General features: G+C 38.1%; 1 protein-coding gene and 1 long non-coding RNA gene across 4 annotated transcripts; one reads left to right on the top strand and one right to left on the bottom strand.

Annotated features, from left to right (window-relative positions):
* Positions 1–632: 632 nt before the first annotated feature.
* On the bottom strand, positions 633–23,818 carry LOC142493402 (armadillo repeat-containing protein 1-like). 3 transcript variants are annotated; one of them, XM_075597421.1, is made up of 7 exons: positions 23,676–23,818; positions 6,228–6,445; positions 5,412–5,503; positions 4,359–4,548; positions 2,816–2,932; positions 2,533–2,607; positions 633–1,912 (listed from the first exon to the last, which is right to left on the bottom strand). In XM_075597421.1, exons 2-7 carry the CDS (start codon positions 6,387–6,389, stop codon positions 1,721–1,723), a joined length of 828 nt encoding a protein of 275 aa, XP_075453536.1. In that variant the 5' UTR covers positions 6,390–6,445; positions 23,676–23,818; the 3' UTR covers positions 633–1,720. The 3 variants fall into 3 exon arrangements, with proteins under 3 accessions (XP_075453536.1, XP_075453537.1, XP_075453538.1); XM_075597422.1 differs by having other exon boundaries at positions 23,617–23,794; XM_075597423.1 differs by lacking the exon at positions 23,676–23,818 and adding an exon at positions 23,505–23,638.
* Positions 4,608–22,904, top strand: LOC142493403 (uncharacterized). Its single transcript, XR_012801097.1, has 3 exons — positions 4,608–6,056; positions 21,916–21,964; positions 22,738–22,904. It is a non-coding gene; the product is annotated as an uncharacterized LOC142493403 (long non-coding RNA).
* Positions 23,819–23,821: the final 3 nt, after the last annotated feature.

Genomic DNA, 23,821 nt, shown 5'->3' with positions numbered 1-23,821 from the left:
AGTAACGGGCCTAAAAGTGTACGCTGTATTATTCTAAAAGCCACAATTGCAACTCTAGCAATTTATCTACAACGGGAAATTTGGATAGCTGGCATTACATTGTGCTCACTCTGTTGTGGCATATGATGAGAGCCACATGGTCTATATCGGTTTGGCTGCAGCCTATTCATTCCTCTGACATGCAATGATTAACATATTTTCATAGCTACTCTCCTTTTGTATCACATTTTGATTGTTTAGAGTACTTATCATAGTGATTCTTTATATTCGGCAACTACCCGCTCTATATGAATCATCTACTGTCAAAATAGCACTTTAGGTCGCAGCACAAGTGTATTTAATTGATTATTTTATTTTCCTAATGCTGCTACTATATATTATACCAAGCTTAATATTAAGATCTATTTTACAATTAGAGGTTGCTCTTTGGGTATATCCCCTTGGGATCCTGTTGCATCTAGTACTGTTTTTAAGATTGTTTATCCCAGATAGCACACCCTCTATTGACCATAATTGAGCAGGTACCCTCCCCATTATTATCAACCATTCTCTTGGGACCATTAAGAATGAATGTAAATGGGATACATGTAGGTTATTTACACCATTCAAAGAAATATAGGCAAGTATAAGTATTTAATTATATATAATTTATTAACTTTTAATGTCTTCATAGTAACAAATATGTAGGAGTGTTATTTTTTTTTTAACATTCTTTAATATCTTTTTGTGACTTCTACATACAGGTAAATTCACCTTTACACAAGATTCACATACATTTGTTACTTTTAGGGGTCATGTCAGCTAAGAGTCAAGTTATTAAAAAATAAGATTACTTGCTATGTGGGGCAGCTTCTTTTAAGCAAGGGGGGCGCAAACTTTTTTTCCCTGCCTTTTGCCGCTCCCCTGTCACTTAATTTAAGTTTCTGTAAACCCCCCCCTGCAGTCAGTCTTGCGCCCCCCAGTTTGCGCACTGCTGTTTTAAGCAACAATTCATGCAATGGAGGAATTCATTATGAAAATCTGAAAACCCCTCTGCACAAAACATATGGTGATCAAACACCTAGACATTAGATTCAACTCCTTTTGTTTCCCCATTAGTGCGGCAAATGACACATTAAAAAAAACGTACATTTTTCTTGAAGGTAAAAAAAAAAGTACATTTTTCTTGAAGGTAAAAAAAAAAGTAATTACAACTATTCACGCTGAATATTGAGCTTCACTTGCATATTTATACTGAAAATGTATGTTTTCAGTTTACAAAATAGGCTTCTGTCACAAGTGGAGTACAAGTCTTGTAAACAGCCAGCCAGAAAAATAGGTATCAAACAATGTACTTGTTGAGGTACTCTAACATTTTCATTAAAAATAATCTACTTGATATGAAATGTTTCATTTTATTCTCTAATGCACGGCTAGTTTTATACCACTCTAAGTACCAAGCGGATACAATGAAAAAGTAATTGGTGTATTTGCTGTAAACAGCATTTTCAGAAAAGCAATACAGATGGAAGTTGATTTTAAGGTATAATTTAGAATAAAATAAATGAGTACAATACGATTCTGGAAGACTTTAAACACTAGTTGCAACTTTTCACAAACATTTAAAATGGAATGTACTGATTAATACAATAAGGCATGTTTTCATTATACAGTGATTTAGGAGCGACAAACAAATTCATGACAGACAAGAATACACATTTACTATTTGTATAGCACTGTATCACCAGTAAAATGTTTTAGTGAGAAAATTTGCAGCAGCATTAATCCAGCTTCCGTGAGTTTCATCCTTCGATCCGGTTTGTGTTAAAGCTTTTTCCATATCTTTCTGAGGACTCTCCTCTTCAGGCAGATAGTCCGGCAGGTATGAATTCTTCTCCATAGGTGAATTCATGTTTGGGAGTGGAGCGTCAACCTATGTAGATAGAGAATAGAAATCTTAATTGTAGTCTAAATGCAGAAAGCCAATTCATAAATCCCTTTACTTCCTAACAGACTGAAAAGCAGTATGTTACACAGCGCCCAATGGTGAAAAGGTTACATTAATAAAAGCTCCCATTTTATTTTCTTGGCAAATGTGATCTACTGCAATATTAAGCCCCGCTCCCCTCTCCCCCAAGACAATTCACTGCATCTCTTTCTGTACTAAGATGATGTAGTGTTCCAGGCACTGAAGAGGTGCTGGCCTCTTTACCCACACTCGGGAGGAAAGTTTCAAGTACAATTAGAACTACGGATAGATTTTAACTTGTCTGTCAACTATGCTACGTGACAAATTCATAGGGGTATAAGTAATAATTGACAGAATAATAATGCACTGAATAGAACATCAATGACTGTAAAATTAGATTGTAAGCTCTGAGGCAGACTCGCCTTGTAAAATTCTATGTAGAGCGCTGTGTACACTCTCAATGGTTTATATAAGAAAATATTATGTGCAATGCCATGCAGCACATTATATAAGGAAAGGACTGAGTACAAATGAAGCGTTTAATTGTTCTGTAACAGAATATGATGTATGAGGCCATACTGTACCTCTCTTCCACATTCATGCTTGATCACCTGCTGTGCTCTTAGAACTCTTGTTTCAGCAATAGCAGAAGTTAAACACTGTAAGACACATTAAGGCATACAGCTTAAATGTAAAAAAAAATACTTAATTATCACTAAATCAATCCCCTCAAATGCATTTTATTCATATTTTTCTTCAAAAATGCCTAATTATTGCTGTTTTCCATTTTGAAAGTATTTATTTTAACCATTTTAAAATTAAAATGGTAGATCTGCATTGGTGTTTTGTGGTCTCTGGATTTCTTACCTCGGTTGCCAGGTCTGACTTGACTCTGACAGTGCACCTCCTCATGGCTACTTGAAAAGTAATGCTGATTACACCTTTCACTTTTAACAGTACATCTTCACATAGATTTTTCTTTTCCTAGTTTTAACGAAAGGAATAAAAGTTAAATGAAACATTTAAGTATTAAGTTGTCCTAATAGCTCTAACAAGGTTTTGCTTTGTTGTAAGGAGTTAAACACACATTATTAAAAAGCTTGGACTAGATTTGAATTCCTGGCCAAGTGTGTAGTTCATAAAGAGCTGATGCAGGTGGTGTCCAAAATATGCATACAGTAAAACAGACTTCTGTTATATAGATATATATCTTTCATTTTATTTCCAATAATGGAAAGTGGGAGTCTGGGGGTAGACTTAGGGAAATGCTTCCATTAAATCTATGTTGTATTCTGCTGAACACTAAGCATTATGAGAAAACATATACTGTAAATACATCTGGTCCACAACGGCTGTGAATGCCTCACATGGACTTTCCTTGTGTAATGTCTGTACAACAAGTACAGTAAATGGATGTAACCATAGAATGCCAGGGGCCTTAACCAGTCACACATTAGGGAATGCCAAGCTCTATGCACACAGCTTTCTATTTCTGATTGTGTGCCTAACATAATGGCCGCCTTCTGAGTGTGCTGCAGGCTGAAATGCTAAAGCTGATGTATAACATTATATTACTAAGTGTAACACATTGTTAAAACTTTCAGAATAATAGTCTGCTTTTAGGAATACAGCAACAGATTGTACATTGGCAACAAAGTATCACAAGCCAGAGTTCAAAAAAGGAAATCGATAGGACTTAATTGGTTGCTGTAGCAACCACAGAATGAACTGGTACATTTAAATAAAACTTTTTAAATCAGTAAAAATGGTATTGGGTGTTTAAAAAAAAAATGCAGACAGTTATCTAATACTACAGACCTGATTTATTAAAAAGGATTTCACGTTTTGCTGCTTTAAGGAATGCACTTTTTTTTGTACTTAAATTCTCCTTTAGTAGGCATCAAAAACATTGCGATAGGAAAAACGTTCGCTATTTCACCTTTCTTTTTCATGTGGTAACATGAAGAGATGGCATGCTTGCATGTTGTAGAATGTGGGGCAGTGTAAAAATAGATTTTGCTGCCTAGTGCAGAAAATAACATTTGTGTAGCTTAATAACAATGAATACTATAATCTGATATAATAGTGTTTGCTTCAGGTATTTCTCATTTTCTGTTTGGGTGCAGCACTTTAAACCAGTTTCAAATGCTTGGTTACAAAATACCCAGATACTATTCATTGGTAAAGATCTGTTATCTATTTGGCGCTAACATTACAGGTAAAAACTAAATGTAAGCTCTTGGGACGGTTTGCTGCTTTGATCCAAGGAGTTGTTTTTTTTTTTTTTTAATATAAATTTGTTTCAAGGTGAACTATTTACTTACTATATGGAACACTGATTTTTGACAAATTTTTGTAAGCCAAAGGTATCTACATGGAAAATATCACAAGTCACGTACCTTGTACTTACCACATTATCAAGTCCATGGATGTGAAGAGTTATGGTTTTGGCTCTTTTGTTAGAGCTTGCCAAGAAAAACTGTGGTCTGTTCTTTCTAGCAGTTGGTCCTGGTGTGTATGCATTGTGTAAAAGAATAGGCGTATTTAGCAAACTGTGAACACTCTGTGCAAGCAACTTGATATCATCGCCAATACCGCACCTGCAAAAATAAACAAATACAGGACTTTGTCTTTTGTATACGCATATCCACATCCACTTCAGGCTTTCAGGTTAATTTAAAGTATGTATGATTTGATCACATGTTTTGTCAACAACGTTTTATTATTAGTCTTTTTATTCAGATGTATATGGGCAAACAAATTACAAGGAGCTATCCTGGGGAGGTGAAACGTTCTAGAACATCACCCGCACCAAAACTGTGCGGTAACAACTAATGAATGTCGCCAAAATGGATCATGACCGACAAGAAAATATCGGCGGTAAACCAAGTTTTTTGCGCTTAGTCAATGAGGAAAGTGGTCACCCAATTTCACGTGCCAAAGAGAAATAGCAACCTCTGATTTATAACGGTACTAATATTTCTGTGACGTTTACAATGGTTTGGTCATTTCTGGATTACAGAATTGAATGAGTAGTCTGGTTTAGGATTAAATGTATTGCAGCAGTCTTAACCTTGTAAAACATGGATTTAATAACAATTTAGCTCTTCCTTCAGTAAGGTAAGCTATTGGCAGCTGGTGAAAACATGTATTGTAGGACCCTATATTCATTAAGCATCGCTGTGCCATGAAACACCTAATGGCCCATTCATGTATGTGCGCTGGGGAATAGCACTGCTTAGTAAATATGGGCCTTAAACTCTAAGGGAGGTGCAGCTATAGCTTGGGTGATCCAAGTATCCCAGTATCAGAGCATACAGTGAGATTGCGACAAACAAATGTGTTGGATTACGCTAATTTGCCTATTGCAAAAGCATATTGATTAATACAAATGTAGGCCAGACACTATATCTGTCACTAGTATGAAGCAGAGCTAGGCTAGCCTTTTTTTTCTTCACCTTACCGGTTTCTTATGGTTTCCAAGCTCACCATCATACCCAGCTCATTTTTCATTATTTCACAATGGGTAGGATTTTCACATAGATAGTGAATTGTCTGTTATAGGAAAGAAGAGCATTCGAACATTAAGGACACTTCAAATTAACACAAGTTGAAAAATCAATTTGTAAATGATCTAATCTTCAACACAACTGAAAGTGTCCATCAAGTCTTGGGAGTGGCATAAATTGTAATTGAAAATTGTAATTGAAAACATTTTTCATTCTTAAGGTAGGTTTGAAGCAGGGGATATCTGAATCCCCGTTAATTTTTGGCTCTGAGGACCCCCTGCTTTCCAACATACAGATGTAGTGGCCTTATTGTACGGTTTAACCTGTTATGAGATCATGGATAACGCAACTGTCGCCATGACCCGCGGCACTTTCGGACATGACCCACTACAAAATGTTGCTTTATGGATGTCTTTGCCCTGATGAGTGATGTACAAGAAATGCAGCTACATCTGTACATTTTTCTAATGGCCAAAAAAGGATGCTGGCTTTAAAAATTTAAGAGGAGACCGTCAAACGTCAAGGAAGCGGGACGGTGTCAGGGACCTTAAACATGATACTTTCTATTTCGTTACACAAACTAATTTAGAAATCTTAAGGTAAGTAATGCGGTGCTGTACCAGTGTAGCAAAAATCACATTGCTCTCCAATAGCAAGTTATTATCAAGCCACTAAATTGTACAGTCATTGCTGAAGTTTCAATTCTATCCAGTAACTGTGCCCTATAATAATTGTGAGACCTATCCGTTGCAGTATCTCACATCTCTCACCTTGAGAGCAGACTCTATCACACGTGTGTCCTGATGGCTTAGGAAGAGAATGAGGCCAGCAATGCAGCTTTTATCCCTCACGATACTTGCTCGGTTCTGTGGGTCTGAAGCAAGGTCTCTCAGGTGGGTCACCACAGATACAGCTCCCATCTTCACGAGCATCCAGCTAACTGGAGTACTGTGTAAGTCCTTTAGCCTTCACCTGGACTTTGTGACACCTGTAAAGGTTTTTTTGGGGAATGTTAATTATTTGTTTCTCTTGCTAGAATAACAAGTGCAATATCGGATACCAGTCGGGTAAGGTTAGCATTATTGGGACATTTCAAGGGTCACAGCACTTGTTACGGTTGTCACATTTTCCTGTACCCCTGGTCCACATTTGCTTAATTAACCCCCGACTGGTTTGTCTTATATCCATCATCAACTCCTACCTTATTTTATACTTTTTTCTAATTTATACCTGCTGGAGACTCCACTCCTAGTTACACCTGGACAGAGATTGCTTATCACTATTATATATGATTGTGTAGCATTGGAACTCAGGAGTTTATTCTCCATTTTTTCCCCCTCTACAGACTTGGTTCCAGTTGCTCCTCTTATACATCATCAAAGTTTATGTGATTATATGCTTATGAATATTTTACAGTTCTTATGTGATCTTATTGCCTATCACTGAGATACATTTGTTGCAATTTTCTGCTCAGGATTACCTTAACAAGTATTAATTAGTAGTTTTATTGATTTATATATATTCTATTGTGTGATTTATATTTTTCATTAATCATGGAAGAATTTAGCGACGATATTAATGCTGTATCAGATATAGAAGATATAGAAGTTGATACGTTTGTTCATTCATGTGGAGACAATTCTAGACGCTCTAGAAAAGCTGCACATCTATTTGATGGCATCCTTGATATAACCTGTGATGAACCGTCAGACCTGACACACTATTTTGTAAAATTAGAAAAACTCCTCGTTAGTAATATAAGACTCTGGTGGGACATTACCTCACTAGAGAATTATATTAGATGTGACAGAATCCCTAGGGGTCTACGAGTTAAAAAGGTGCCTTCATTTGGGTTTACAAGTAACAAATTTGAACAAGACTGGATTAAAATTCTAGATACTTGTTCTAGACAGCTTATGGAGCTCATTATAAGACAGAAAACACTAGAGAAATCAAAACTCATGGAAGAAATAGCAACTTTACAAAATAAGTTGAAACCATTCTCCAGAATGGAACAATTCACAAAAAATGACAAAACCCTTTCCTTTAATGTAGACATAATTGAAGAGACCATCAGTGAGAAAAAACACTCCAAATTCGAGAGAGACCGTATAGACTATACTAAAAGCCAAGTGTACTGTTGGCAAAAACCGCAGACCACAAAAGAATTTGTAGGTTCCAGTACACCTAGGGGTAATTCAAAACAATCCAAACAATGGTCTAATAAAAATCCAAACAAATCTATTTTGAAGAACACCAGAACTGAGACCTCGAGTTTTGACTCAGACGTATCAGATTATGCGGCTAGGTCTCAGTCGGTGTCCTTTGATAGATTTACCGGCCATTCTAGAGATGACCGGGGGGCTACAGGTTATGATGATAGAGCACCCACTACCTCATTCCAATCAAAAGTCTCAAAATCATCAGGCCAACCCTCCTCGGCTTTTTTACAGTCAAACCCAAAGGGCCGAGGAGAACAAGAAGGTCACAGAGGAAACGAAGGCAGAGGCCGGTCCAAGAGGAAGAAATACGAATGATTCCTCCTGATAATGTTATCAATCTGTCAGGTATAGATCTTTCCTTGGACCAGCTGAAGCTCTTGAATAAAGGTTTAGGGTTTGCACCCACTCAGAATTTCCAATTGTTCCAAACGGTTATAGATCTCCAGAAATTTACGCGCAAACTCTCCCTTAAAAAGTTATTTAGTTCAAAAAATCGTTTACTGGGTAACAAATCCGATAATCTTTCATTACCTCCAATACAGTCTATGTCTGACTCACCCCACGACTCACTCAATTTCCAAGAAAATTGTGTCATTTCTGACATGGAAACTTTGTTAGAGTCACAGGGGGAACCCATCAATACGTTCGTCCAACCATTTTTTGGGTCTGAAGACTCAGGTTATAGAAAAAAATCTATATTCTGCCCAAACTATAACAGAGGGCCATCTATAACAACGTTCGAAAGGTTGGTAGAACGAGATTTGAAACTTCTGTCTCAAGGCTTTTCTTGTTCCAATGTCATGTCTGGGAATCTAACTTACTCTGAAATACAACAAATTGAAGAAATTAAGAATAATCCCAATATTATGATCAGACATGCCGATAAAGGGGGAGCCCTAGTTATCTTATCCACAGATCAATACAAAAGAGAAGCACTTAGACAGTTAGGGGATGATACTTATTATCAGTCTCTCAAGAAGGACCCTACAAAATTATACTCTTCTGAATTAACCGAATTATTATCCTTTGGTAGTATTCTTAATGTTATTAGTACTAAGGAGTGTGAATTTCTGAACTGTCCACATCCCGTGATTCCGGTATTCCACCATCTCCCAAAGATCCATAAATCGCTAGTCGACCCTCCTGGACGACCAATAGTGGCGAGCATTGGATCTTTGGGAGATGGGTTATCGCGGTATGTGGACAAGTTCTTACAACCCCTGGTCCTCCTACTCCCCTCCTACCTAAGAGATTCATCGGATCTCATTTTCAAGGTACAAGACATCAAATGGCAAACGGAATACAGGTGGGTCACATTAGATGTGACCTCCCTGTATTCTATTATTGATCACAATCACGGACTTAAAGCTATTCGACACTTTTTGGATCTTTCAACTTTATCTGTTTCACTTTGCACTTTTCTACAAGAATCAATATTTTTCTTATTAACACACAATTATTTTATGTTTGATTCACATTTTTATTTACAAAAATTAGGCACTGCAATGGGCACGAGTTTTGCACCTTCGTACGCAAATTTATTTATGGGTTTTTGGGAGTCACTATTTATTTATCACGCTGACAACTCTTTTCGTCAAAATATCATCTTTTTTAAGAGATATATTGACGATCTGATCATAATTTGGGATGGTGATGAAAACACTTTAAATTCCTTTATACACTACTTAAACACTAATGATTACAATATTAAATTCACTTTTCAGCACAATATTAACTATATTAACTATTTGGATTTAACCCTTTACATTGATAATGAGATGAATATTCAAACCGATGTTTTCCGGAAGGAGAATTCAAGGAATATGCTTCTCAGTGCACGGAGCTGCCATCCCCGTTCACTGATAAGGAATATACCGGGATCTCAATTCATGAGACTTAAAAGATTGTGTTCCAATAACGATCTTTTCCTTTCAAGATCTAAGGAAATGTTTGACAGATTTGTGACCAGGGGTTACTCTACCAAAGATTTGGAGGTGGCCTTCATGAGAGCTGATTCTATGGTTAGAAAGGATCTTATACAACGAACTGTTTCAAGAATAAAAAAACCTAAACAATTGAAAAATGTGGCAACCAATAACACACAGAGTCCTTTCTTTGTAACTACTTTTAGTTCACAGTCATCATTAATTTCTAAAATTATACAAAAACATTGGCACACACTTTTATTAGACGAGGACATTGGTTCTTCATTGTCTAGTGGCCCAAGATTTACCTTTCGTAAGGCAAAGACCTTGGCCGCTCATCTTTCTCCCAGTCTTTTTGACTCAAAGACTAGAAGTCCCAGAATCACAACCATACCTAAGGGATTTTACAGCTGCGCAAATTGTACTATGTGTCAGTATGCATTACCTGCAAAGTTTATTACACACTCAAAAGGGAAAAAGAAGTTTTACATCAAAAACTTCTTAAACTGCAACACATCTTATGTTGTTTACGTACTCTCATGTGCATGTGGCCACAGATATGTGGGCCGCACGATTAGAGCATTGAGACTTCGTATAGCTGAACATACACGTCTAATAAAAAAACAGGATTTGAACCATCCGGTATCCAGGCATTTCTCCCAATGCCCAATGGGGGGCATTGGTAATTTTTCCTTTTCAGCCATCGAATGTATACCCCATCATCCAAGAGGGGGCAATAGGGAGAACAGGCTAAACAAAAGAGAAATGTACTGGATATATATGCTCGATACTCTCCATCCATTTGGAATGAATTCAGACTGGGAATTAAAACACTTTCTCTTAGATTAATTATATAATTTTCATAATTGTTATACTTGATTGAGATTATTATTATTATTATTTTTTGTTCCTTATTTCATCTAACATGTGTAATGATTTCTCCATATAAACGAGTCATATTATATTATTCGGTTTATAAATATGATCATGATTTATATGTTTATTAATATCTGCTATATATTTTTCCATGATAGTTATTCATTACTTTTTAGTCATTTTTGCTTATCATCATGTTCTTGTTTTTATATTCACATTGCTTTTTGTATATACACTGTCTATTAGTATAATTATGCCTGTTTGTTTCCTATCAGACTAGCTGAGGTTAATATATGTTATACATCTGAGTCACTACTTAACTATGATTGCTATCTGCTGTGTCTAGTTTAAGAATGGTCCAATCAGATGTTGTTTGTCTGTATATATATGTGTCTGGCATTGGAGACAAAATACTCTTTGAAAAAGTCCCTTCTAAGGGATGAAACGCGTCAGAGTGTTTGCATGATGCTCAGCCTTTTGAAATAAAGAACTTTTTATTCAACAACTACTTGTTTGGTTCACTGGGAAGTAGTGACCGTTTTTCCTCTTCTACCTCCTATGCCACGTTTTACGAACGGAGCACACAGGAGTCTACAACTGCAGCAGGTATTCTCCCTATCCTACGGAGGAGGCGGCGTCCAGCTGACACACGCTGCAAGGCATCGCACACAGGCTCCCCGGTCTTCACACAGCTGATTGCCGTCTGGTTGCGGCTCGAGGATCATCCGTGCGTGCTGACGCACCATCACGTGGGTCCCCAGATCGACGCGGCTGGTACAGACACGCAGCTCCCATTCCACCTACATCGGTGAGCAGAAGGGGAAGGCTTGCAAGCCAGATAGCGGTGCAGCGATACTTTTTACCGGAGTGTCAGGCAAGGACGCCACACACGTGGGATTCACAGTATCGTGTACCCGGCAGCCGTGCATGGTTCAACACGGGTTACCATCCCAGTATACTGTTTGCCTTCAGGGGTTGTTCCGGATACCAGTCGGGTAAGGTTAGCATTATTGGGACATTTCAAGGGTCACAGCACTTGTTACGGTTGTCACATTTTCCTGTACCCCTGGTCCACATTTGCTTAATTAACCCCCGACTGGTTTGTCTTATATCCATCATCAACTCCTACCTTATTTTATACTTTTTTCTAATTTATACCTGCTGGAGACTCCACTCCTAGTTACACCTGGACAGAGATTGCTTATCACTATTATATATGATTGTGTAGCATTGGAACTCAGGAGTTTATTCTCCATTTTTTCCCCCTCTACAGACTTGGTTCCAGTTGCTCCTCTTATACATCATCAAAGTTTATGTGATTATATGCTTATGAATATTTTACAGTTCTTATGTGATCTTATTGCCTATCACTGAGATACATTTGTTGCAATTTTCTGCTCAGGATTACCTTAACAAGTATTAATTAGTAGTTTTATTGATTTATATATATTCTATTGTGTGATTTATATTTTTCATTAATCATGGAAGAATTTAGCGACGATATTAATGCTGTATCAGATATAGAAGTTGATACGTTTGTTCATTCATGTGGAGACAATTCTAGACGCTCTAGAAAAGCTGCACATCTATTTGATGGCATCCTTGATATAACCTGTGATGAACCGTCAGACCTGACACACTATTTTGTAAAATTAGAAAAACTCCTCGTTAGTAATATAAGACTCTGGTGGGACATTACCTCACTAGAGAATTATATTAGATGTGACAGAATCCCTAGGGGTCTACGAGTTAAAAAGGTGCCTTCATTTGGGTTTACAAGTAACAAATTTGAACAAGACTGGATTAAAATTCTAGATACTTGTTCTAGACAGCTTATGGAGCTCATTATAAGACAGAAAACACTAGAGAAATCAAAACTCATGGAAGAAATAGCAACTTTACAAAATAAGTTGAAACCATTCTCCAGAATGGAACAATTCACAAAAAATGACAAAACCCTTTCCTTTAATGTAGACATAATTGAAGAGACCATCAGTGAGAAAAAACACTCCAAATTCGAGAGAGACCGTATAGACTATACTAAAAGCCAAGTGTACTGTTGGCAAAAACCGCAGACCACAAAAGAATTTGTAGGTTCCAGTACACCTAGGGGTAATTCAAAACAATCCAAACAATGGTCTAATAAAAATCCAAACAAATCTATTTTGAAGAACACCAGAACTGAGACCTCGAGTTTTGACTCAGACGTATCAGATTATGCGGCTAGGTCTCAGTCGGTGTCCTTTGATAGATTTACCGGCCATTCTAGAGATGACCGGGGGGCTACAGGTTATGATGATAGAGCACCCACTACCTCATTCCAATCAAAAGTCTCAAAATCATCAGGCCAACCCTCCTCGGCTTTTTTACAGTCAAACCCAAAGGGCCGAGGAGAACAAGAAGGTCACAGAGGAAACGAGGAAGGCAGAGGCCGGTCCAAGAGGAAGAAATACGAATGATTCCTCCTGATAATGTTATCAATCTGTCAGGTATAGATCTTTCCTTGGACCAGCTGAAGCTCTTGAATAAAGGTTTAGGGTTTGCACCCACTCAGAATTTCCAATTGTTCCAAACGGTTATAGATCTCCAGAAATTTACGCGCAAACTCTCCCTTAAAAAGTTATTTAGTTCAAAAAATCGTTTACTGGGTAACAAATCCGATAATCTTTCATTACCTCCAATACAGTCTATGTCTGACTCACCCCACGACTCACTCAATTTCCAAGAAAATTGTGTCATTTCTGACATGGAAACTTTGTTAGAGTCACAGGGGGAACCCATCAATACGTTCGTCCAACCATTTTTTGGGTCTGAAGACTCAGGTTATAGAAAAAAATCTATATTCTGCCCAAACTATAACAGAGGGCCATCTATAACAACGTTCGAAAGGTTGGTAGAACGAGATTTGAAACTTCTGTCTCAAGGCTTTTCTTGTTCCAATGTCATGTCTGGGAATCTAACTTACTCTGAAATACAACAAATTGAAGAAATTAAGAATAATCCCAATATTATGATCAGACATGCCGATAAAGGGGGAGCCCTAGTTATCTTATCCACAGATCAATACAAAAGAGAAGCACTTAGACAGTTAGGGGATGATACTTATTATCAGTCTCTCAAGAAGGACCCTACAAAATTATACTCTTCTGAATTAACCGAATTATTATCCTTTGGTAGTATTCTTAATGTTATTAGTACTAAGGAGTGTGAATTTCTGAACTGTCCACATCCCGTGATTCCGGTATTCCACCATCTCCCAAAGATCCATAAATCGCTAGTCGACCCTCCTGGACGACCAATAGTGGCGAGCATTGGATCTTTGGGAGATGGGTTATCGCGGTATGTGGACAAGTTCTTACAACCCCTGGTCCTCCTACTCCCCTCCTACCTAAGAGATTCATCGGATCTCATTTTCAAGGTACAAGACATCAAATGGCAAACGGAATACAGGTGGGTCACATTAGATGTGACCTCCCTGTATTCTATTATTGATCACAATCACGGACTTAAAGCTATTCGACACTTTTTGGATCTTTCAACTTTATCTGTTTCACTTTGCACTTTTCTACAAGAATCAATATTTTTCTTATTAACACACAATTATTTTATGTTTGATTCACATTTTTATTTACAAAAATTAGGCACTGCAATGGGCACGAGTTTTGCACCTTCGTACGCAAATTTATTTATGGGTTTTTGGGAGTCACTATTTATTTATCACGCTGACAACTCTTTTCGTCAAAATATCATCTTTTTTAAGAGATATATTGACGATCTGATCATAATTTGGGATGGTGATGAAAACACTTTAAATTCCTTTATACACTACTTAAACACTAATGATTACAATATTAAATTCACTTTTCAGCACAATATTAACTATATTAACTATTTGGATTTAACCCTTTACATTGATAATGAGATGAATATTCAAACCGATGTTTTCCGGAAGGAGAATTCAAGGAATATGCTTCTCAGTGCACGGAGCTGCCATCCCCGTTCACTGATAAGGAATATACCGGGATCTCAATTCATGAGACTTAAAAGATTGTGTTCCAATAACGATCTTTTCCTTTCAAGATCTAAGGAAATGTTTGACAGATTTGTGACCAGGGGTTACTCTACCAAAGATTTGGAGGTGGCCTTCATGAGAGCTGATTCTATGGTTAGAAAGGATCTTATACAACGAACTGTTTCAAGAATAAAAAAACCTAAACAATTGAAAAATGTGGCAACCAATAACACACAGAGTCCTTTCTTTGTAACTACTTTTAGTTCACAGTCATCATTAATTTCTAAAATTATACAAAAACATTGGCACACACTTTTATTAGACGAGGACATTGGTTCTTCATTGTCTAGTGGCCCAAGATTTACCTTTCGTAAGGCAAAGACCTTGGCCGCTCATCTTTCTCCCAGTCTTTTTGACTCAAAGACTAGAAGTCCCAGAATCACAACCATACCTAAGGGATTTTACAGCTGCGCAAATTGTACTATGTGTCAGTATGCATTACCTGCAAAGTTTATTACACACTCAAAAGGGAAAAAGAAGTTTTACATCAAAAACTTCTTAAACTGCAACACATCTTATGTTGTTTACGTACTCTCATGTGCATGTGGCCACAGATATGTGGGCCGCACGATTAGAGCATTGAGACTTCGTATAGCTGAACATACACGTCTAATAAAAAAACAGGATTTGAACCATCCGGTATCCAGGCATTTCTCCCAATGCCCAATGGGGGGCATTGGTAATTTTTCCTTTTCAGCCATCGAATGTATACCCCATCATCCAAGAGGGGGCAATAGGGAGAACAGGCTAAACAAAAGAGAAATGTACTGGATATATATGCTCGATACTCTCCATCCATTTGGAATGAATTCAGACTGGGAATTAAAACACTTTCTCTTAGATTAATTATATAATTTTCATAATTGTTATACTTGATTGAGATTATTATTATTATTATTTTTTGTTCCTTATTTCATCTAACATGTGTAATGATTTCTCCATATAAACGAGTCATATTATATTATTCGGTTTATAAATATGATCATGATTTATATGTTTATTAATATCTGCTATATATTTTTCCATGATAGTTATTCATTACTTTTTAGTCATTTTTGCTTATCATCATGTTCTTGTTTTTATATTCACATTGCTTTTTGTATATACACTGTCTATTAGTATAATTATGCCTGTTTGTTTCCTATCAGACTAGCTGAGGTTAATATATGTTATACATCTGAGTCACTACTTAACTATGATTGCTATCTGCTGTGTCTAGTTTAAGAATGGTCCAATCAGATGTTGTTTGTCTGTATATATATGTGTCTGGCATTGGAGACAAAATACTCTTTGAAAAAGTCCCTTCTAAGGGATGAAACGCGTCAGAGTGTTTGCATGATGCTCAGCCTTTTGAAATAAAGAACTTTTTATTCAACAACTACTTGTTTGGTTCACTGGGAAGTAGTGACCGTTTTTCCTCTTCTACCTCCTATGCCACGTTTTACGAACGGAGCACACAGGAGTCTACAACTGCAGCAGGTATTCTCCCTATCCTACGGAGGAGGCGGCGTCCAGCTGACACACGCTGCAAGGCATCGCACACAGGCTCCCCGGTCTTCACACAGCTGATTGCCGTCTGGTTGCGGCTCGAGGATCATCCGTGCGTGCTGACGCACCATCACGTGGGTCCCCAGATCGACGCGGCTGGTACAGACACGCAGCTCCCATTCCACCTACATCGGTGAGCAGAAGGGGAAGGCTTGCAAGCCAGATAGCGGTGCAGCGATACTTTTTACCGGAGTGTCAGGCAAGGACGCCACACACGTGGGATTCACAGTATCGTGTACCCGGCAGCCGTGCATGGTTCAACACGGGTTACCATCCCAGTATACTGTTTGCCTTCAGGGGTTGTTCCGGATACCAGTCGGGTAAGGTTAGCATTATTGGGACATTTCAAGGGTCACAGCACTTGTTACGGTTGTCACATTTTCCTGTACCCCTGGTCCACATTTGCTTAATTAACCCCCGACTGGTTTGTCTTATATCCATCATCAACTCCTACCTTATTTTATACTTTTTTCTAATTTATACCTGCTGGAGACTCCACTCCTAGTTACACCTGGACAGAGATTGCTTATCACTATTATATATGATTGTGTAGCATTGGAACTCAGGAGTTTATTCTCCATTTTTTCCCCCTCTACAGACTTGGTTCCAGTTGCTCCTCTTATACATCATCAAAGTTTATGTGATTATATGCTTATGAATATTTTACAGTTCTTATGTGATCTTATTGCCTATCACTGAGATACATTTGTTGCAATTTTCTGCTCAGGATTACCTTAACAAGTATTAATTAGTAGTTTTATTGATTTATATATATTCTATTGTGTGATTTATATTTTTCATTAATCATGGAAGAATTTAGCGACGATATTAATGCTGTATCAGATATAGAAGTTGATACGTTTGTTCATTCATGTGGAGACAATTCTAGACGCTCTAGAAAAGCTGCACATCTATTTGATGGCATCCTTGATATAACCTGTGATGAACCGTCAGACCTGACACACTATTTTGTAAAATTAGAAAAACTCCTCGTTAGTAATATAAGACTCTGGTGGGACATTACCTCACTAGAGAATTATATTAGATGTGACAAAATCCCTAGGGGTCTACGAGTTAAAAAGGTGCCTTCATTTGGGTTTACAAGTAACAAATTTGAACAAGACTGGATTAAAATTCTAGATACTTGTTCTAGACAGCTTATGGAGCTCATTATAAGACAGAAAACACTAGAGAAATCAAAACTCATGGAAGAAATAGCAACTTTACAAAATAAGTTGAAACCATTCTCCAGAATGGAACAATTCACAAAAAATGACAAAACCCTTTCCTTTAATGTAGACATAATTGAAGAGACCATCAGTGAGAAAAAACACTCCAAATTCGAGAGAGACCGTATAGACTATACTAAAAGCCAAGTGTACTGTTGGCAAAAACCGCAGACCACAAAAGAATTTGTAGGTTCCAGTACACCTAGGGGTAATTCAAAACAATCCAAACAATGGTCTAATAAAAATCCAAACAAATCTATTTTGAAGAACACCAGAACTGAGACCTCGAGTTTTGACTCAGACGTATCAGATTATGCGGCTAGGTCTCAGTCGGTGTCCTTTGATAGATTTACCGGCCATTCTAGAGATGACCGGGGGGCTACAGGTTATGATGATAGAGCACCCACTACCTCATTCCAATCAAAAGTCTCAAAATCATCAGGCCAACCCTCCTCGGCTTTTTTACAGTCAAACCCAAAGGGCCGAGGAGAACAAGAAGGTCACAGAGGAAACGAGGAAGGCAGAGGCCGGTCCAAGAGGAAGAAATACGAATGATTCCTCCTGATAATGTTATCAATCTGTCAGGTATAGATCTTTCCTTGGACCAGCTGAAGCTCTTGAATAAAGGTTTAGGGTTTGCACCCACTCAGAATTTCCAATTGTTCCAAACGGTTATAGATCTCCAGAAATTTACGCGCAAACTCTCCCTTAAAAAGTTATTTAGTTCAAAAAATCGTTTACTGGGTAACAAATCCGATAATCTTTCATTACCTCCAATACAGTCTATGTCTGACTCACCCCACGACTCACTCAATTTCCAAGAAAATTGTGTCATTTCTGACATGGAAACTTTGTTAGAGTCACAGGGGGAACCCATCAATACGTTCGTCCAACCATTTTTTGGGTCTGAAGACTCAGGTTATAGAAAAAAATCTATATTCTGCCCAAACTATAACAGAGGGCCATCTATAACAACGTTCGAAAGGTTGGTAGAACGAGATTTGAAACTTCTGTCTCAAGGCTTTTCTTGTTCCAATGTCATGTCTGGGAATCTAACTTACTCTGAAATACAACAAATTGAAGAAATTAAGAATAATCCCAATATTATGATCAGACATGCCGATAAAGGGGGAGCCCTAGTTATCTTATCCACAGATCAATACAAAAGAGAAGCACTTAGACAGTTAGGGGATGATACTTATTATCAGTCTCTCAAGAAGGACCCTACAAAATTATACTCTTCTGAATTAACCGAATTATTATCCTTTGGTAGTATTCTTAATGTTATTAGTACTAAGGAGTGTGAATTTCTGAACTGTCCACATCCCGTGATTCCGGTATTCCACCATCTCCCAAAGATCCATAAATCGCTAGTCGACCCTCCTGGACGACCAATAGTGGCGAGCATTGGATCTTTGGGAGATGGGTTATCGCGGTATGTGGACAAGTTCTTACAACCCCTGGTCCTCCTACTCCCCTCCTACCTAAGAGATTCATCGGATCTCATTTTCAAGGTACAAGACATCAAATGGCAAACGGAATACAGGTGGGTCACATTAGATGTGACCTCCCTGTATTCTATTATTGATCACAATCACGGACTTAAAGCTATTCGACACTTTTTGGATCTTTCAACTTTATCTGTTTCACTTTGCACTTTTCTACAAGAATCAATATTTTTCTTATTAACACACAATTATTTTATGTTTGATTCACATTTTTATTTACAAAAATTAGGCACTGCAATGGGCACGAGTTTTGCACCTTCGTACGCAAATTTATTTATGGGTTTTTGGGAGTCACTATTTATTTATCACGCTGACAACTCTTTTCGTCAAAATATCATCTTTTTTAAGAGATATATTGACGATCTGATCATAATTTGGGATGGTGATGAAAACACTTTAAATTCCTTTATACACTACTTAAACACTAATGATTACAATATTAAATTCACTTTTCAGCACAATATTAACTATATTAACTATTTGGATTTAACCCTTTACATTGATAATGAGATGAATATTCAAACCGATGTTTTCCGGAAGGAGAATTCAAGGAATATGCTTCTCAGTGCACGGAGCTGCCATCCCCGTTCACTGATAAGGAATATACCGGGATCTCAATTCATGAGACTTAAAAGATTGTGTTCCAATAACGATCTTTTCCTTTCAAGATCTAAGGAAATGTTTGACAGATTTGTGACCAGGGGTTACTCTACCAAAGATTTGGAGGTGGCCTTCATGAGAGCTGATTCTATGGTTAGAAAGGATCTTATACAACGAACTGTTTCAAGAATAAAAAAACCTAAACAATTGAAAAATGTGGCAACCAATAACACACAGAGTCCTTTCTTTGTAACTACTTTTAGTTCACAGTCATCATTAATTTCTAAAATTATACAAAAACATTGGCACACACTTTTATTAGACGAGGACATTGGTTCTTCATTGTCTAGTGGCCCAAGATTTACCTTTCGTAAGGCAAAGACCTTGGCCGCTCATCTTTCTCCCAGTCTTTTTGACTCAAAGACTAGAAGTCCCAGAATCACAACCATACCTAAGGGATTTTACAGCTGCGCAAATTGTACTATGTGTCAGTATGCATTACCTGCAAAGTTTATTACACACTCAAAAGGGAAAAAGAAGTTTTACATCAAAAACTTCTTAAACTGCAACACATCTTATGTTGTTTACGTACTCTCATGTGCATGTGGCCACAGATATGTGGGCCGCACGATTAGAGCATTGAGACTTCGTATAGCTGAACATACACGTCTAATAAAAAAACAGGATTTGAACCATCCGGTATCCAGGCATTTCTCCCAATGCCCAATGGGGGGCATTGGTAATTTTTCCTTTTCAGCCATCGAATGTATACCCCATCATCCAAGAGGGGGCAATAGGGAGAACAGGCTAAACAAAAGAGAAATGTACTGGATATATATGCTCGATACTCTCCATCCATTTGGAATGAATTCAGACTGGGAATTAAAACACTTTCTCTTAGATTAATTATATAATTTTCATAATTGTTATACTTGATTGAGATTATTATTATTATTATTTTTTGTTCCTTATTTCATCTAACATGTGTAATGATTTCTCCATATAAACGAGTCATATTATATTATTCGGTTTATAAATATGATCATGATTTATATGTTTATTAATATCTGCTATATATTTTTCCATGATAGTTATTCATTACTTTTTAGTCATTTTTGCTTATCATCATGTTCTTGTTTTTATATTCACATTGCTTTTTGTATATACACTGTCTATTAGTATAATTATGCCTGTTTGTTTCCTATCAGACTAGCTGAGGTTAATATATGTTATACATCTGAGTCACTACTTAACTATGATTGCTATCTGCTGTGTCTAGTTTAAGAATGGTCCAATCAGATGTTGTTTGTCTGTATATATATGTGTCTGGCATTGGAGACAAAATACTCTTTGAAAAAGTCCCTTCTAAGGGATGAAACGCGTCAGAGTGTTTGCATGATGCTCAGCCTTTTGAAATAAAGAACTTTTTATTCAACAACTACTTGTTTGGTTCACTGGGAAGTAGTGACCGTTTTTCCTCTTCTACCTCCTATGCCACGTTTTACGAACGGAGCACACAGGAGTCTACAACTGCAGCAGGTATTCTCCCTATCCTACGGAGGAGGCGGCGTCCAGCTGACACACGCTGCAAGGCATCGCACACAGGCTCCCCGGTCTTCACACAGCTGATTGCCGTCTGGTTGCGGCTCGAGGATCATCCGTGCGTGCTGACGCACCATCACGTGGGTCCCCAGATCGACGCAGCTGGTACAGACACGCAGCTCCCATTCCACCTACATCGGTGAGCAGAAGGGGAAGGCTTGCAAGCCAGATAGCGGTGCAGCGATACTCTTTACCGGAGTGTCAGGCAAGGACGCCACACACGTGGGATTCACAGTATCGTGTACCCGGCAGCCGTGCATGGTTCAACACGGGTTACCATCCCAGTATACTGTTTGCCTTCAGGGGTTGTTCCGGATACCAGTCGGGTAAGGTTAGCATTATTGGGACATTTCAAGGGTCACAGCACTTGTTACGGTTGTCACATTTTCCTGTACCCCTGGTCCACATTTGCTTAATTAACCCCCGACTGGTTTGTCTTATATCCATCATCAACTCCTACCTTATTTTATACTTTTTTCTAATTTATACCTGCTGGAGACTCCACTCCTAGTTACACCTGGACAGAGATTGCTTATCACTATTATATATGATTGTGTAGCATTGGAACTCAGGAGTTTATTCTCCATTTTTTCCCCCTCAAGCTTAAGACCAGTTATACATGAGAAGTTATATATACAAAGAAATGTAAATGAGGGGAGTGCCTTTGCACGACATTTGGACATTACTAAACTGGTTCTATAACCAATTTAAAGGAGCAACCCCACAGAGCGGGTCAAAAAAAATAATCAGCTTTCTTAGAAAGATTAAATCACCCTGAAAGTAACAATTTTACTGTCCTGTTCAAATGTATGCAGAATCAAGCATGTAAGCTAATATTTATTTGTTTGATTAATGATGATTTTGTGATTACAATAGAAACAATGGACAAAAGAAAATAACGTCTGAGGACTGACACCAAAAAAATGTAAATATTGTAAAAACCATCTAAAGCTTTGTTCAAAATGAATCTTAAGATTGAAAATAATTTTGCCTGTTTTTTAAAGGTGTAAAACATATCACTGTTACACATGCACTCGTGTCCTAGGAGGGACTGTAAAATACATTATATGTGCACATATATTATATACACTTACACAGTAAATATTGCATTCAGTTCCAATTTGGTATTAAGACATTGTTGGCAAATATACAGGGCTGTGGAGAGATGCTTCTAAAATGATGGGGATGGAAAGTGTAATATCGCCCACAGTTTATTCAGCGCTTTACATAACAGACAACAGAGTAAGGGAAATTATAATATAATAAATGCAACAAACAGAATCACACAACAGGAACGGAAATCCCTGCCCTGGAGAGTTTACAATCTAAGTGGTATGATGGGAGATTTATATAGAATAAACAGAGGGATCAGGACAAAGCAACTTGGGTTGCCCCTTTAACATGGGGACTAACTAGAACATGAAGAAATAGAGTGTTTAGTCAATGAATAATATGGCAAGCAGACCGAGCCAAGCACACTGGAAAAAAATGAAAATGGGTTTAATACAAAAAAGTAATTTAATGACTAAAATATAAAATAGTCAAAAAAGCTCCAATGTTTCGGTGAGAAGCACCTGGAAGCGTTGGAGCTTTTTTGACTTTAGCAAAGTGGATAATGCCTGGAATTAAAACCAATCAGTAATGGCCAGAATTTTTGGCTGCTTGCAAAGTGTTTATTTCCAATGTGTTTATTTCCAGCCAATCAGCTTTCAGGACAGCTCTGAGACAGGGCAGGGGATTGGTCAGGAGGAAGGAACAGCTCTGAGACAGGGCCGGGGATTGGTCAGGAAGAAGCTGCAGGCTGTGACTCCTCCCCCTCCCTCCATAAACAGAGCTGACAGACTTAATTGAGAGAAGGGAGAGAGAGTGTCAGGTAAGTGTGTCTGCAGTTTCTGTTTGTCTAGTGTGTAGGTGCAGTTTGTTTGTGTGTATGTGTAGCTGCAGTGTGTGTGTGTGGTGCTGTTGTGTTGTGTGTGTAGCAGCAGAGTTTGGATGTAGCTAGTGTGTGTGTGTACACACAGGGGGCGGCAGTGTGTGTGGCAGTGTGTGGATATAGATAGCTGCAGTGTAAGCGTATATAGAGGTGCTTTAATGTATTTACCATTTTATTTTAATAAAAATCTATATAACTACACAAGTGTCTTATTTAAGAAAAAAGCCTACATTCAGCCTATAATAGTAATAATCCCCTTAGAACAGGTGCTTCGGAGATTATTACTTAATTATGAATAGTGGGTAGTATTAATAGTGTATCTTCCTCTCTGGCCCCCATTCACCACAACCCTCAGTCACACTGTCCCTGCTGACAGCTTGGGATCTTCCGTCTCCACTCCTATTGGTCGAAGCGCAGAACTCCGAGCCAATCAGAACGCCCGGCTCTTGGGCATGACAGGGTTTAAACATACACACACACTTCTAAACCGGTTACCGTACAAAAGGCGAATGAGCGATTAGTAGAATTGTACCTGGATAAGCGTATCACGCGCATACACCGCGCCTCCATCTGAACGGTTACACGCGCACTTCCCCTGACACGTTTATTTCAGGCGTGGGCAAAGTCTCTATACCAATACCTACGTTATAGAGAACACGAACAGACACTTTCCCGCTGATGCATGTCGGTCTCTGACGCTCACCTGTAAGATGCTGCGCGGGTATGTTGGTGGTGACCCTCCGTTCCCGCAACCAGGCCAGCTCCGACCGTTACAACCGCCACGGTTCGAAACGTCTCTGCACAACCGCGAGCCCGCATCTGATTGGCTGCGGGGAGGGGAAAGAACCT

This window comes from Ascaphus truei, chromosome 4, assembly GCF_040206685.1.
Source record: "Ascaphus truei isolate aAscTru1 chromosome 4, aAscTru1.hap1, whole genome shotgun sequence".
Lineage (NCBI taxonomy): Eukaryota > Metazoa > Chordata > Amphibia > Anura > Ascaphidae > Ascaphus > Ascaphus truei.
Note: the sequence above shows the minus strand (reverse complement) of the source record. Positions and strands in the feature narration are given on the sequence as shown.

Bases quoted from the DNA above. Each gene is read 5' to 3' on its own strand.
- LOC142493402 (XM_075597421.1), bottom strand. From the start codon at position 6,389: ATGCTCGTGAAGATGGGAGCTGTATCTGTGGTGACCCACCTGAGAGAC. The intron at 2,933-4,358 runs GTAAGTACAAGG...CGTTAAAACTAG, and splicing joins TCCATGGACTTGATAATGTG to GAAAAGAAAAATCTATGTGA. The intron at 2,608-2,815 runs GTAAGAAATCCA...TGTGTCTTACAG, and splicing joins AGTCAGACCTGGCAACCGAG to TGTTTAACTTCTGCTATTGC.